Source organism: Glycine max, chromosome 19 (genome assembly GCF_000004515.6).
Source record: "Glycine max cultivar Williams 82 chromosome 19, Glycine_max_v4.0, whole genome shotgun sequence".
Lineage (NCBI taxonomy): Eukaryota > Viridiplantae > Streptophyta > Magnoliopsida > Fabales > Fabaceae > Glycine > Glycine max.
Window position 1 is genome coordinate 45,558,366 of NC_038255.2, and position 14,909 is coordinate 45,573,274.

General features: G+C 30.3%; 3 protein-coding genes across 5 annotated transcripts; all 3 read right to left on the reverse strand.

Moving 5' to 3' along the window:
- Window positions 1-355: 355 nt before the first annotated feature.
- On the reverse strand, window positions 356-4,022 carry LOC100788092 (GDSL esterase/lipase At5g03610). Its single transcript, XM_003554376.5, has 4 exons — window positions 3,818-4,022; window positions 3,490-3,687; window positions 1,798-2,066; window positions 356-1,122 (listed from the first exon to the last, which is right to left on the reverse strand). Exons 1-4 carry the CDS (start codon window positions 3,879-3,881, stop codon window positions 595-597), a joined length of 1,059 nt encoding a protein of 352 aa, XP_003554424.1. The 5' UTR covers window positions 3,882-4,022; the 3' UTR covers window positions 356-594.
- A 3,833-nt stretch (window positions 4,023-7,855) lies between these two features.
- Window positions 7,856-8,580, reverse strand: LOC100500439 (BON and LysM domains-containing protein). The gene has a single exon (NM_001352767.1). It carries the CDS (start codon window positions 8,508-8,510, stop codon window positions 8,223-8,225), a length of 288 nt encoding a protein of 95 aa, NP_001339696.1. The 5' UTR covers window positions 8,511-8,580; the 3' UTR covers window positions 7,856-8,222.
- A 2,296-nt stretch (window positions 8,581-10,876) lies between these two features.
- Window positions 10,877-13,940, reverse strand: LOC100787563 (uridine nucleosidase 1-like). Of its 3 annotated transcripts, XM_006603647.4 has the most exons (10): window positions 13,754-13,931; window positions 13,570-13,671; window positions 13,155-13,270; window positions 12,854-12,913; window positions 12,504-12,686; window positions 12,295-12,399; window positions 11,752-11,848; window positions 11,540-11,647; window positions 11,320-11,455; window positions 10,877-11,234 (listed from the first exon to the last, which is right to left on the reverse strand). In XM_006603647.4, the coding sequence occupies exons 2-10, from the start codon at window positions 13,646-13,648 to the stop codon at window positions 11,126-11,128; spliced, it is 993 nt and encodes a 330-aa protein (XP_006603710.1). In that variant the 5' UTR covers window positions 13,649-13,671; window positions 13,754-13,931; the 3' UTR covers window positions 10,877-11,125. The 3 variants fall into 3 exon arrangements, with proteins under 3 accessions (XP_006603710.1, NP_001242310.2, XP_040868326.1); NM_001255381.3 differs by having other exon boundaries at window positions 13,570-13,812; XM_041012392.1 differs by having other exon boundaries at window positions 11,320-11,647; window positions 13,570-13,940.
- Window positions 13,941-14,909: the final 969 nt, after the last annotated feature.

Genomic DNA, 14,909 nt, shown 5'->3' on the forward strand with positions numbered 1-14,909 from the left:
ATTATTAGCTTATTCGTTAGTTTTTGGCACATATATACATTCTCGATCAGCATCTTATTCAAACAATTGGCGGCGCTAGGATATGGTTTAATTCACGCTTCCTAGCTCGCTTGTTTTTCTGTTCTCCTTTTGTCTTATTATTCCTATGTACCAAAAAGACAATGGGTAAGGCCAAGCATACCTTGGTTTGATCCAAATTTCATTGAAAATCGTTAATGAAAGACTATTATATATATTGATGGAATTTGTCATATAATCAAAATGATTAATAATACTAATGTTTAAGATAGGTTAAATATTTAAAAAGGCATGTAACGAATTTGTTTTCAATTGAAAATTAAGAAAGTCACAAAGATTGTCTAAGAATAATTCTTATCAAGCATGTTTTGATGCTAAAAATGATAATTTTAAATGAAACTTATTTGGAGCGAATACGTTGTAGCATGGACAACAAGAGAACATTCTATTTGCACATTGCACCACCCACAGTCCGAATAAACAAAACACTATTTGAGGAACAATCTAATTACCAAAAAGACATGCATTATTTGAACACAAAACAAAAAGAGCAAGTGATCACAACTAATGAACTAACTAGTAAAGAATGTGTTGAAGAGCGTTCATGGTTCGCAACTTGTTATACACTGCATGCCATCCAGCCTGCGTAGGGTGCACAAGATCCCAAAAGAAAGCAGATTTGGGGTCATCACAAACCCTATATTTCTTCACATTGTTCTTGTCCACGCTCCCACACGAGTACCCACTGCTTACGCCAACGCAGCACGGCGTCAACTTGTTCCGAATGTTGTGGGTGGAAGGGTGGTTCAACACCGACATGAAGCTGTCGAAAAGGTTGAGGATTACGAAGGTGGAATAACGGTCCTTGGTGGTCTCTAATTGGTTCAACTTGGTCACTGCTTGGTTCAGGAGGCTGTTGTGGAGAAGCACGAGGGCGTTGGAGGTGGCGTTGCAACGTTGGAACGAGCTTGTGGCTGTCTCCTGGGGAAGGCATCCAAGGGGTTGTAGAGCACCCACCACTATTTTCTTCACCCCCAACCCTTTGATGCGAATAAGATTGCTTCTTGTTTGATTAACAACTGAGGCCACGAAAGATGGTAAACCCTACATACATATATACATGCAAATTAAGAATGCCACGATTAAGTTGCAAAATTATTTATGTAAATGCTAACAAGTTTTCTTATGACATTGATTAACAAATTATTAAGATATGTAAAATTTTTTATTTATGATTTTTTTTCGTTTTTTTAATAATTTTTAGGATAAATTTTTTTTTATTTTAGTTTATTAATCAATGTTAAGGACACTTATTAGTAAAATTTAATTATTTATAATATGACTTTTGTTTAATATACTTTGGTTTATTTCCTTGGGCTATTGTTAGAATTTGACAATTGTTGGACCTAAAAGTGAAGGTGAATTTTCTTCCCAGAATAATTGTATACCTAACCCACCTAAATCTAAGTAAGCCTACTAAAAAGAAGATGATACTATTGAAAATGTGAGCACAATGAGCCTTCTGTTTTATTCTAAAATATATTGAATTTACTTACGTTTTTATGACTTTTAATGATTATTTTTATTTATGAATAATGTTTAATCAAAATTTAGGGGAGAAAGGAAAGAGTCTAAACTGGACATGGTGTAAATAATACAATGCCTAAAAATTAATAATTAAACCAAGAGTATGCTGTGATTTTTTTTCTCTCAAAAGAAGAAATAAAATTCTCTAAAGTGAAGACTAGCTAGAATAAATAACTCAAAATAATGATTTACCTGGGAGCCATTTGTTAGCATGTAACGACCGTAGTCATTTCCAGCGACAGAGACAAGGGCCACCGAGTTGGTGAGATCTAAGGTAGTGTACACTTTGTCTTTGATGAGTTGCTCCAAGAAATCAATCTGTGTTGTCATGTTTGGGAGTGGAACGAAAGTGTTAAAGACACCAGTGCCCCCAAACGCAAAGTTCATCCCATATTTCAGATGTTGTGGCATCAGTTTCCTCAATCTGTAGGGGATTGGTGATTTCACTTTCAAATACTTAGCTGCAAGATCACGACCACACACATACTTCATTAATCAGCTAAACGAAAACTGATAGTATAACATAGTTATTATTATGAGGGCTTGTAGCCAATCAACAAAAGAGAAAAAGATTTGAAAAGAAAAACAAGTGGCAAGATTAATATATTTTTTTTAAAATTTTCTGCACTAAAAGTTGGGAAAAAATATATTTCTTCAAAAAAGTTTTTACTGACGACACTCTTTTATATACTTTTAAAGAATGGGAAACTTGTTAAGATTCTTTTCTTAATTGAGTGAACCAAATAGATGATTAAACAAATGAAAGAAAATCAAGAGGTCTCTCTAATTAATTGTTATTAGCATCAAATACTACTTTTGTTTTTGGAGTTGAGGTGTAATCCTGGTAAAGTAAGACAACGCTTTTACTTTAATTGGCAAAGCTGCAGAAGTCTAGATCAGAACCACTAATGATAAAAGGCTCCATTTTTTGGATAAGAAAAATAAGTATGTCCCAAAGCCAAAGACGCTTTGGTATTTTGACCGAAGAAAAAATGGAATATGCAGGACAATTACATGCTAAACGATATGAATTCAATTTTAATGGCATGGAATTAATTAATTAGCTACTACATACGTTTTCCTTTTTGGCATAATTAATACGTGTTTGACTTTTTTTAAGTTTTTAGAAAATAATCATTTATTTTTTTAAAACTTTCTCAAAAAATCATAACAAATAGAATATAGTAGTAGTAGTAGTAGTATTTTTCTTAAGCAAGTACGCATTTATTTGTCCAATTAAAAGTTTATATCATACCATGAAATGTAAATAAGTATGGCAGTAAAGATGAAATTAAGGGAGGGCAGGGTCGGTAATGGAAAAACACAATTAAGTGATTACTAGAGTGGAGCACTGAATGTTAAAGCAATGATTAAAAATAGTAATGATAAAGACAAAAGTGTCTGCATCCAAAGCATGGTGTAACGACAGAAAGTAAAGAACATGGCACAAATAATTCGATAAGGTGAAAAGAGAGGGATAAAATGCAGCTCCCACGCGCCATCCAAACAAAAACAGAGTAAAAAAAAAGAGAGAGAGAGAATTGGGAAAAAGTGACATGTTACAACATAAGCACAATAAAATGCAACATTTTAATGGCAAAAGAGAGAACAGCACAACATCAGAATCATCAATAGATAGACAATTAGCACGAGAAAAGGAAAAGTGGAAGGCCAGCAGAGAAATGAACCCCACCAATTCAACTTCTATAATCAACAGTCTAGCATACTAGTATTTACATTATAATATGAAATGAAACAAAGCAGGTCCAAAAGCAAAAACTTTTGTTGAGAAAGAAATTAAAAGCTAAAGATAAAATAGTGAGGCAAAAAAAAAAAAAAAAGTTGCACTTGATGAGAATTAAGAAGTGTTAGAGTTGCACTTACCGATGTAATCGGTTAGGACTCTTCCGTCGGAGAAACGACCGGCGGGCTTGCCGGGAAAGGTGATGCCATAAGGGTCCTTCCATGAATTTGAGACAGTTCTCTGAATGTTTCCTGTGTCAGCATACGAGTCTCCGAAAACGAACAATTTTGTTGGACCATGTTGAGGACTTGCTTCAGCTTGCAGCACTACCCTTTGTCCTGTAATAAGGTAAAAAATAAATAAATTTTAAGCTTATCATCAATTAGATAAAAAAAAAAAAAAAAAAGACCCCATAAGAAAACAAAGGACAAAAAACATGGGGTATGTTTATCTGTGCTTATATTATACCTAAGAGGTAGAGAACTAAGAAAAGTGAGAAGAGGGGGAAGAGTTGTTTGTGCGAGTTCATCATGTGCGTGAGAGTGCTTTGAAGATAGGAAAATTGAAGTGTAAGAGAAAAAGTTAGAGCCTAGAGGTGCGCCAAGGAAGTGAAGAGAAAAACTAGATATGCGTTTTAGTTTTATAGGGACTGAAGCGAGAGCAAAGCAAGTTTTTTATTTTCTCTGTATTTTTCCTTGTCAAGAGGATCAAATTTACCTATATAATTTTGAAAATTTTGTCAACATTATAAGGAAATTAATTTCCATTCATGGTCAAACTTTTCTACCGTCAATTGGTCAAGTAATTAATAATTATTTTATGTATGACTTCAAAAGTAATTGTTATAAAAAAGTAATAAATTTCTTATGTATGATAATTTATGACTAAAATGATAATGTATTTTAATTAAATTATTTTTTAAATATTATTTTCTTTTATTTTTAATTTAATTAAATTTAAAAATTGTATAACAGTAATTTCTTACGCTTAAGAATTACTTAGATACATAAAAAAATATTTATGGATTTAGAACTAACTCTGTATTAATTTTAAAAAAATATAGTGATGTGAAAATTTAATATACATTTTTTGGCTGTACATTTAAAGTATATACTACCTACGTCCCTCTAAGTTAATTTGTACTACAATTAAAATAATGACCAAATTCTCTCTATTGTTGGCTCATTGTTATTCCTTGACCGAAAACTAAAAATGTTGTGCACTTGTGCGCGTGCTAAACTTAGTTTAAACCAAAGTCATTTGAAAAGTTGATTCGTTTCCACCAGTGGCCAAATACAATGGTGTTAATTACTTCATCCATAAACTGAAAATTAATTAAACAACAAAGTTACACGAAATAAGATGAGGTCAAAATCGCTGCGTCGGGATATAATATAACGTGAGAACTTCGCTCTTTAAAATCTTATTTGAACTCTTGATTTATTGCTATCAAGATATAAACATCCTAATCAAACAAGGTAAGTGGTGACTCCATTTTCGCACCTTTTATCTACCCAAATATAGAGAAATTATTGGTTGAACACCACTAATAAAAAATTTACAACTAGTAAAACAAAAACAAAAATTATTCATCATTTATTACGTTTATTTTGATTCCTTTTAACGAGGATATGATATAACACTTTTCCACGGTTGTTTAAACATAATTTATTATTATTAATATGACTTTCAAAATAATTATTACAAAAGTTAATTAACTTAATAAGTTGTAATTAAATGATATTATAAAATTATTTTATATTATAACACATAAATATGATAAATATTTATACAAAGAAATTCTTTAATAGATATAAATGCAACATTAAATATTAATTGAATACATACATCAATCCTATTTAATTAATGCAATAAATACATCTATTTGTGTGTACATGTGGACGGTGGTGGACCTATGTTGGCTTCAGGTGCACTTGCACTCCTCATATTTTTAAATTTATTAAATAAAATTTTATATTTTTATATTTTATTTTATCTATATTTATATAATTCTGATTTTATTTTTTATAATTTACCTCTATTGACTTAGGATCTTGAATTCTCACTGTACATGTGTAATATTAATTATATATTAGATCTATTTTCTTAAAGAAAAAAATTGCATGAGTAATTTAAAAAAATAATTTTTTTTAGAAGAAGATATTATTAGCTTCTTAAAAAAATAGAAAACTATTTTTTATGATAAAAACAACTTACACAACACACATAAAAAAAAACATAATTTTTTTTACTTTATTACAAAAGTTTTTTTTAAAAAAGTGTTTTTTAGAATAAGATAGGAATTGTTTCTTAAAAAACCAGAAAACTATTTTTTATAATAATAAAAATTAGACAAACACATGAAAAAAGCATAATGTTTTTTTAAAATATGTTTAAACAAACGGCCTATTATGTGTAATATTAATAATATGCTAGTATTTAATAAAAATACTACCTATATTCTTTTTTAATTGTCATATTTTTAAGAGAAAAAAATTATTTATCAAATACTGTCAAATTTCAAGATAACATTAATTTTTCTTTTCTCAATTATACCCTATTTTCTACCTAATCTTTAATTAGTTTAACCATAAGCATTTGTTGTGATAAAGGATAAAATAAGAAATTAGAAAACTATTTTATTAGGATCAAGAAAATTTATTGTATATCTTGCTTTCTACATAGAGTTTTAAGACAATTAAAAAATAACGGAATGAGTAGTAATTTATATATATATATATATAATATTTAGTATTTATAAAATACTATATTAATAAGTACATGTAATATTATTTAATGATTAAATTGAGATCTAATAATTTAAAAACTTAACATAAAAACAAAATTTGATATAAAAAATTACTATAAAAAAGATATCTTAATGTAAAATTAAAAATGGAAAGATTTTTAAGATATGCGACTAAAAGGAAATCTTTACTATGAAAACAAAAAAAAATGTAAAAGTGTTTAAAGTTGAGATTTGATAATTTGAAATCCTAACATAAAGAGAAATTTTGGTATAAAAAATTTCAATACAAAAAGATGCTATAACTTAGAAAAAAATTGAAAAATAATTAAGATTATAGAATAAAAGGAAATTTTAAATATTAAAATATATAATTCATATGTTTAAAATATTTATTACTATGGATTTTAATTATGACATACGTTGACTATTCACATGCACAATTGATAAAAATTAAAGTAATATATACTTCGCATGTTAACGGTGAAAGAGACTAACATAATCAAAATTAAAAAAAGAAAAGTATGTCTCATGAATGTCAAGGATCATTTTGGAAAAAAAATATAAGTTGAAGGAAAATTTAATATTATTAAATTAACTAATTTCCTTAATCATGTTGAATTAGTTAAGAGAAGTAATAGAAACACTCTTTCTAATATTTTTTTATTGCTTAAAATTTATTAAGAGAATGTATGCCATTTAGTGTTTTTAATATTTACCATTAATTAATTAGTTCTTATAAGAAGGATTGGAGGAAATACTTATTCAAATTCCATGTTATCTTGGACCAGATTTTTTTTTTTATTTTTGAAAATTCATATTGAATCAGTTATTACATTTAAGAAAAATGATAAATTTATGGTGTTAGAAATTAGAATAGCTATTGATTTTTATTGGAATCATAGAATGAATGAGTAGAATGTTTTATCAACAATATTAATGGTATTCACAAAAATTAAATGAAAAGAATTTTTTATTTTTTTTAAATGTGAATATCTTTCATAGAAATTATTGTGATTGAAAAAAGAAAAAAATATTATAAAATAGGAAAAGTTTGAGTTTCATCGTTGCAAAAAGTTTAGTTTATTTTTTATTTTCATAAAATTATAATATGTCAAATTTTTTCTCAAAATAAGCTTCGGTTATATCCAAAACTATTGAAAATTTTTGAAAGTTAAAAATTATCACAAGTTAAAAAATAATACCACAAATTAAAAAAATGCAATTTGTGGTAGTTTTTTGGGGTTTTGTGATGATTTTTCACTTCCAAACTTATAATCACCACAAATTGTTACATTAGGTTCAAATTTACTTAAATATTATTGGAGATCAAAATTTAATATATTTTAATTTTATGAGGATAAAAAATTTTGTGTTAATAAAATTTTAACCTTTTCTATTTCAATTCATAAGGAAAAAAATATATTTTAATCTAAAAAAATAGTAGGAGTATATAATATTTTGTGATGATTTTATATTTTTTTTATTGTTCTGTTATTTGATTTTTTTTCAAATTTCTAAAATGTATATTTTTAATTACTCAAATTGATTATTCAATTTGAGTCAACTCAATTAATCAAGGTTGAGTTAGGTTGCTAGGCAAAAAAAAAAAAAAAAACTGTAAATTTATTGAATCTGGTAGTAAATTATACAAAAAGTGAATCTAACTCAAATCATTTATACTCTTATCGTTCAACTTATTTTGAAGGAAAAAAGATAAGAAGTATTGTACGTGATAATAAAGGAAATGCAAAGAGATCAAATAAAAATAAGTATCATGTATCTTTTTTTAATTACCCTTATTTTTATACTTACAACTAAAACTTTGATTTTTTCGTTCCGCACATTTTACATCCACTTTACACTCTTTTTTTTTTTTTTAATCTTCCTCATGAAGTAAAATGATGTAAAAAAGGAATACGAAAAATCACCACCCTTCCCTACCAACCAGCAAGGAGTTTGATGCATTATCACCCTTGATGCTTCAGACGACATATTTGTTCTTACGATAAACCGCACCCTTATGAGAAGCTTTTCTAGTTTTCTTTACGTAAAGTAGAAGAACCGTACCTCTTCCTCTTGTAATCTTGTTCAACAAGACCACAAAAATCAAGACTTTTTTTTTTTTTATCGATTCGTGAAAGGGTTAATCTTGATAACGAGACCAGGGAAAACATCATCAGGGTCCTGGATATGTGGATTCTCTTCAACGATATATGGATCCCCACACTTGTTACTAATTGTTTGCAGAGTCTCTCCCTCACGAACCACGTATATCTCATCACACGCTTTGTTGATATTCATCTGCATCAACATTGGAACACTGAACTCGTTTGTGCTTGACTCGCAGCCGCTCAACACTAGCACTAGTTCCACAAACACAACAACACAGCACCAATATATCTTCTCTGCCATTGCTTTAACACCCTTACTTTATCAGATATGTTTAAAAACAATATCCTCTCAATAACACATTTATGTCCTTGGCCATTATAAGTTGAGGAGTTATATATATAAGGTAAGAGTTTGCTTTCTTCGCAGGTTGTTGAAGTGGGATAATCCTGTGCGGAAGTTGAAGTGGTTCCTTCAGCGAAGTAGGTAAATGCCAATTTGTTGAACTAAAAAAGTGGCACGAGTTGGTTTAACTGCTTTGTTTAATGTGGTTGATCTATGCCCTTTCGTTTGACTTTGCTTGTTTCAAAGCCAAGCTTTTAATTTCCTTATCCTTTCTTTCACGTTTCAACAACTCAAGCTGAACTTGTGCTATATGTTAGTGCTTCATTATACTCTCATTCATGAACCATTTGAAGAGATCGATGCATCTTTTTGATCTTGCAGAATTTGTATCACTATGTTATGAGCACTCTTGTCTCTTGATCTAGCAGGGCTTTAAAGGCCCACATGACTGATTGATAAGGGTGGTGTGTGTGACTAATTATTAGTACGATCATACACTTTTCATCAAACTTAATTAATGTGCAAAATCAATTCAAGAATTAGAGAGCGCCAATAATTCTCAATCGTAACTGTAGATAAATTGACCTGAGAAGAAGTAACAATCACAAAATATAATGAAGTTAAAACTACTCCAGAACGACCTGTGGACTCAACCAACGACATACAGTAATTAATTAATTTTATATACAGATTAATATGAACATATGATATGATTGAATATTTCATCTTCTTTCCCTGTTTTCTTCTTCTTCTCCCACGCCGCACACCCCACGGCCTCCCACTATGGCAGCTCCTTTTCTAGATCACCGTAAGCCCGCCAACTTGCCACTACATCAGTTCTCTATCCGAAGACGAAACAAACTTGAGGTTTTCTCTCTTTTCTTGTTTTTTAATTGTTGAACTTTTTTTATAAATATTATTTATATTTATCTGATAAAAACATATTGTTTATATTTCTGATTCCTCCTCTCTTTTTTTTTTATAAATGATTATTAATTATATTATATATTTATTATTCATAATATATATATATATATATATATATATATATATATATATGTATACATATATATATAGAGAGAGAGAGAGAGAGAATTCATTTACATTGGGCTTAGCCCAGTACAAATTACCAAGGAAAAATCTTCTATAAATCTTGTTAAAAATTCAAATTTTCCTCCTTTTTACTTACTTGCATATAGTACTAGCCGATTGAAAAGCCCACTATAAATTGTATTGAAAAACTCAAACACTCTCATTTTTATCTGTTGATTACTATGGGCTTTTCTGTTAGTGTCATCCAGGTCAAATTATTGACCAAAAATCTATTACTATAAATCATATTGAAAATTCAAAATGTTCCACCTCATTGCCCTGGATTACATTGACTTAGCCAAATGTATTATAGTGAAATTTTTTGCCTGACAGCTAGTGATAACATTTTCTTATAGTGAAAATTCAAGTAAGATTAGTAGAGTGAAATTATACATTAATCATAATAAATGCATAAAAAATGTAATTGAGCCCAGTAGTTAAATATGAGAATTATGAAGTTTACTATCTTATATTTATTAAATAACTAAAAGTTACTAAAAATATTGAGAATGCATTTTACTTAACTTTGATAGCATATAAAGTTCGTAGAGTAATGTCACTGCGAACACTTGGCAGGACTTTTCTGGAAATTATTTGTGCTCGACATATCAAGTATCAACGCAGAACCTTAAGTATATTACTCTATGCTTACATAGAATATTTGTCCATGCCTTTAAGAAAGAATATTGGTTTAGTCAAATATAGAAAGTGTATATCCGTGCCTTTTAGTTAGTTTTTATTATTATTAAAAGTAGAACTTCTCTAATTAGACTATTTAAGTGTTTTTTTTTGTTTTTTATTTAAAAAATAATTGTGGTAGATTTCTTACCACTTAAGCAACTTCATTGTTTATAATTTAGCATCAAAATTTAAGACAAAAAATCATGTTAAATTGGAATTCACGGACTAGGAAATTTTATATTACCATACAGCTTATATTCTCTGTTTTTCTATTGGAGGTATATATACTCATATTCGAATATTACGTTAACTTCATAAACAAACGTATGTAATTCGCCAAATTCTTAAGAATCTTGCATAGCCATACGAAAATGACGCATAGCCAAACAAATTGCAGCATATTTCTTGTCCTTTCATCAGAATTCAGAACTGAGATAGTAACGGAATTATGAATTTTCTTGCCAAATGAGCGGAAGAAGTCTTTAGTGCGATGTTCAAACCGAAATTCTATAGTACCAGAGTAAGAAGCAATATGCAAGTTCAGACAGAGGTAGGAAAAGTAAAGAATGACTGCTTTCTTCTCAAAGAAGGTAGAGAATTCCATTGGTACATGAACTTTATAATATTAAACGGCGTAAGAACTGGTTGTGAATCCTTGACGCCCAAAGTTCTGATTGACATTCAGTGAAATAATGAAAATGACCTTATACATGTTTTTGCAAATAAGAAGCTATCGTTTCTATCACTTTCCAATGCTTTTGTCTGTCAGATGGGTAGTACAAATGCCTATAGCCTATACTTCAGGGTTTCATCAATAGCTCCCTGATATAATCAAGAACTCCCTTGACATTCACAGTCCAAGCAACTGCAACAGGAGAATAACCCGTCCATGGGTTACTCGTATTCCACCTGCATGAATGAATCCAATTATGTTGAGCACTAAATTATAAGGAAAAATTAGAGTGAATAATAATAGTTTTAAATTTGGACAAACTTTTTCAATCCTTGGTCCAGAAGTGTGTGCCCAACACAGATGCCTTGTGTCTCTACCCTCACTACCCCCTTCTTGTATGTGAAAAGATCTGGACGCACAACTGCCACAAAACTGACAGGATCATGGAGGAAAATTCCTGAAAGAAGCCAAATCATCATTCCCATGGCAACTTTTTTAGTAGAAGCATAACTAGTGACATTGAAGTAGAATGAAAAATTACCATGGACACGGTCAGATTTTACATGAAAGTCCCTATAGAATTTGCATATGTCACTCAAGAAGGGAGCATACTTTCCTTTGGATTCCTTCAGATCAAGGAGATCAGCATCTGAAATCAAAAGACAATGTTCAATTTATGGTGCCTGACCTAGAATAACAGCAAATAGCTCAAGATAGACCAGAAATTGGAACAAACTGGGATAAAAATACTACCTGTGAATTGGACTTGGGTTGTAATGTTTATTCCAACAACAACAACATCTGCCCCAGAGGTAAACACAATATCTGCGGCTTCCGGGTCCCCATGGATCTGCAAGTAGAATAGTCATTTGGACTAGGACGCATTTGAGATGAAATCAGATTATTGGGATTGGTCTAGAATAGAATCCATTTATTAGCAGTTATGACCATTAATTGCTGTCCCCCAACCACAACCAAGAGAAATGCTTGCAATATATTTAAGTAAAACAGTTGCAAGTTATATTACTTAGCGCGTAAAACTGTAAAGGAAACTGTAAACCGATAAACTAATATTCATAATTGCATTCATTGATAACTAATTTAGTGTTGGGGGTGGGGGTGGGGGTGGGGGTGGGGGGGGGAGGCAAAGGCACTAAGTCAAGGAGCTCAATATTGGATTGCATATTTTTTCAAACATAAGAAACTTACAAAATATAAATGGAAAGGCCAAATGCAAATTAGTCGTATTTTTTTTTCCTACTCAAAGAAACACAACTAACAGGAATCACCACTTACATTTGCTTCTGCAGCAGGATTCACATTCCCCAAGGCAAAGAATGCACCACCAAGAATAACTATTCTCTTCACTTTGCTTGCAAACGCAGAATCTCGTTTGATTGCCTAATAATGGAAGTGACACTGTCAAATCAACAAACGTAGGGAACTATAATTTGAAGTTATAAAGGGCAGGACCATAGAATACAATACAGCAATGTACAACTTACCAAAGCAACATTTGTTAGTGGTCCAAGTGCTAGCACAGATACTTCACCGGGATATTCCGAGACTTTCTCAACCAAAAACTCACTAGCACTCTTCTCAATTTTCTCACCTTTAGGTGGGGGTAGGAATGTGTTCCCTAGTCCATCTTTACCATGAACAAAATCAGCAACACGAGGCGTTCCACCCTTTTGCAGAAAATAAATCATAATTAATACCAGAAAAAAAAAATGGAGAAATCGGATCATGCCGAGTTCAAAGGGATATAGCAGAAAATAAAGTCCGCATTCAATTAAAACAAAATTTGACCAAATCAACATTAGAGAAGCTCAAATTTACACATTAAAATAGTTACCTTCAACGGCTCAGGGCTTCCCTGTGCAACTGGAATATTTTCACGGCCTGCGATCTCACACTATCCTTTTTGCATATTAAAAACACAATCAAGATCACATTTCCACTAACACAAAAGACATGGAAAATTTTAGTCTATTTAGATAAACTTCTCCATAAGCACTCACCGGAAAATAAAATAAAATGAACTGAACTCGTAAGCTAAAATCAACTAAAGTACATGAGTTGATTTCAGTTTTGCAAAAATTTCCAAAGAAGTTTATCCAAACATGAAGACAGGAATTTTGAAAATAAACACATACCAAAAGCAAAGCATTGCGTGTGGAAACTTCAGTAGTTGTATTACCAAAAATGGTTGTCAAACCCAGAACCTCCACGTCTGGACTTTGAAAAGCCATAAAAATAGCCATGCTATCATCTGCAGAATCACAAAAATGCCATTCCTATCTCACTAATGAAACAATAAACTACTTTTCAAAAAACCAATGAAAAGTCACAATCCAGATATCAATACAAGGAAATTCTAAGATCGATTCTCATCAATCAAAATCATCTTCATCTGGCATCTCCAATCCAAAATATTGCAAATTAAAACTCCAATTTCACAAGTGAATTCCGTCAGTTTTTCAAGTGTTCTTATAAAAAAAATGAAGGGAAAAAGTAGTAAATAAACGAAGAGAGTAAAAGCAGAGTCGGTAAAAAAAAGTGAAAACTAACCGATCCCAGGGTCGGTGTCGATAATGAGCTTCTCGGATTTTCCGAGAACGCCGTTAGCATTGTTGAATAGAGAGGCCATTATCGGATCGGAGAAGAGAACAGCTAGGGATTCAGCGAAGGAAGAAGAATAAGGAAACTAGGTAGAGAGATGCGTATGGATGGATGTATGTATTTATGTGCTTACTTGACGCGAGGAAGATGAAGCGGATGAGGAGAAATAATATTTAATGGCTTCGCTGGCTGGCTGGCTGGCGTGGAGTGCAACGAAGCTTTTATTGCCTTTGTAATTACGTCCAATCCAAACGCCACACGCAGCGCATCCAAATCCCCTTCTTGAATATCCCTTTTCGCATCCTCCCACACTATTCTCAATGCAAAAAACTCATAATCATATATTCCTTTTCTTTCTTTTTTTATGTTTTTATCAATTAAAATTTATATTTTTGAGAATTCAACTCACGCAAAACAAATGAAAATATTTATACAAATTTTATCTAATAAAAGAAAATGTATAGAAAAATGTGTTATTGGTATCTTTCTTTTTAAATTACTTGTTACCTTTTTTAACTTTTTGCACCTAATAATAAAGAAAGGCACGTGGTGGTTTAAAAATTTAATTTTTCTTTTAATGTGAATTTTTTAGGGTTGAAAATTCATACTTTATTGTAAGAAAAAAACTCAAATAGACGAATTTTCCATTCATAAGTCAAAAAAAATTACAAGTAAGTTATTAAAGTATCTCATTTCAAATTAAATAAGTGCTGACTATTTACTTCATATGAATATTTTCTTATATACTAAGTTCTTTTGTTTCTTACTAATCCGCCGAACTGAGTTGTGAGTATATTAATTGGTTAATCTTTTTTTAATGTTTAATTTTTATTCACATGGTTTAATTTTAACATTATACTTAAAAGTGACTAATAAATATATTTTTATTTATTTATTTACGTTATTAAAACTAGTGATATAAAAAATAAATAAAAAGTGGTGAACCTTTTAAGCTCCTTTTTGTTCTCTTTTATTCTCATACAGTGTACTTGGAATAATTTAAAAGGCGAATCTCCATATGCTCTATTCAGAAGGAGATGATTCTCATTTCTCCGCTACAAATTAAGGAAGTAAAAAACTTTTGTTTTATGAAAATGACACATTCTAATTTTAAGATTCACCCTTGCTTTTTGTAAAGGCTCGCAATTATTTTACAAAATTACCTCGTAACGCAATCACTTACTGTTAGTAAGGAAAAAATAAATTTCCTTTCATAATTTATTCAAATCGGTTCATAAGTTACTTTTAATATTTCTGAAAAAGACACATGTAACAATTAGATTTATTTT

Coding starts and splice junctions, on each gene's coding strand:
- LOC100788092 (XM_003554376.5), bottom strand. CDS start 3,881: ATGATGAACTCGCACAAACAACTCTTCCCCCTCTTCTCACTTTTCTTA. Junction 3,688..3,817: donor CTTAGTTCTCTACCTCTTAG/GTATAATATAAG, acceptor ACCTTATTACAG/GACAAAGGGTAGTGCTGCAA. Junction 2,067..3,489: donor AGTCCTAACCGATTACATCG/GTAAGTGCAACT, acceptor GTGATCTTGCAG/CTAAGTATTTGAAAGTGAAA.
- LOC100500439 (NM_001352767.1), bottom strand. CDS start 8,510: ATGGCAGAGAAGATATATTGGTGCTGTGTTGTTGTGTTTGTGGAACTA.
- LOC100787563 (XM_041012392.1), bottom strand. CDS start 13,648: ATGGCCTCTCTATTCAACAATGCTAACGGCGTTCTCGGAAAATCCGAG. Junction 12,687..12,853: donor GAAGCCCTGAGCCGTTGAAG/GTAACTATTTTA, acceptor TTTCTGCAAAAG/GGTGGAACGCCTCGTGTTGC. Junction 11,235..11,319: donor CTGGACCAAGGATTGAAAAA/GTTTGTCCAAAT, acceptor TCATTCATGCAG/GTGGAATACGAGTAACCCAT.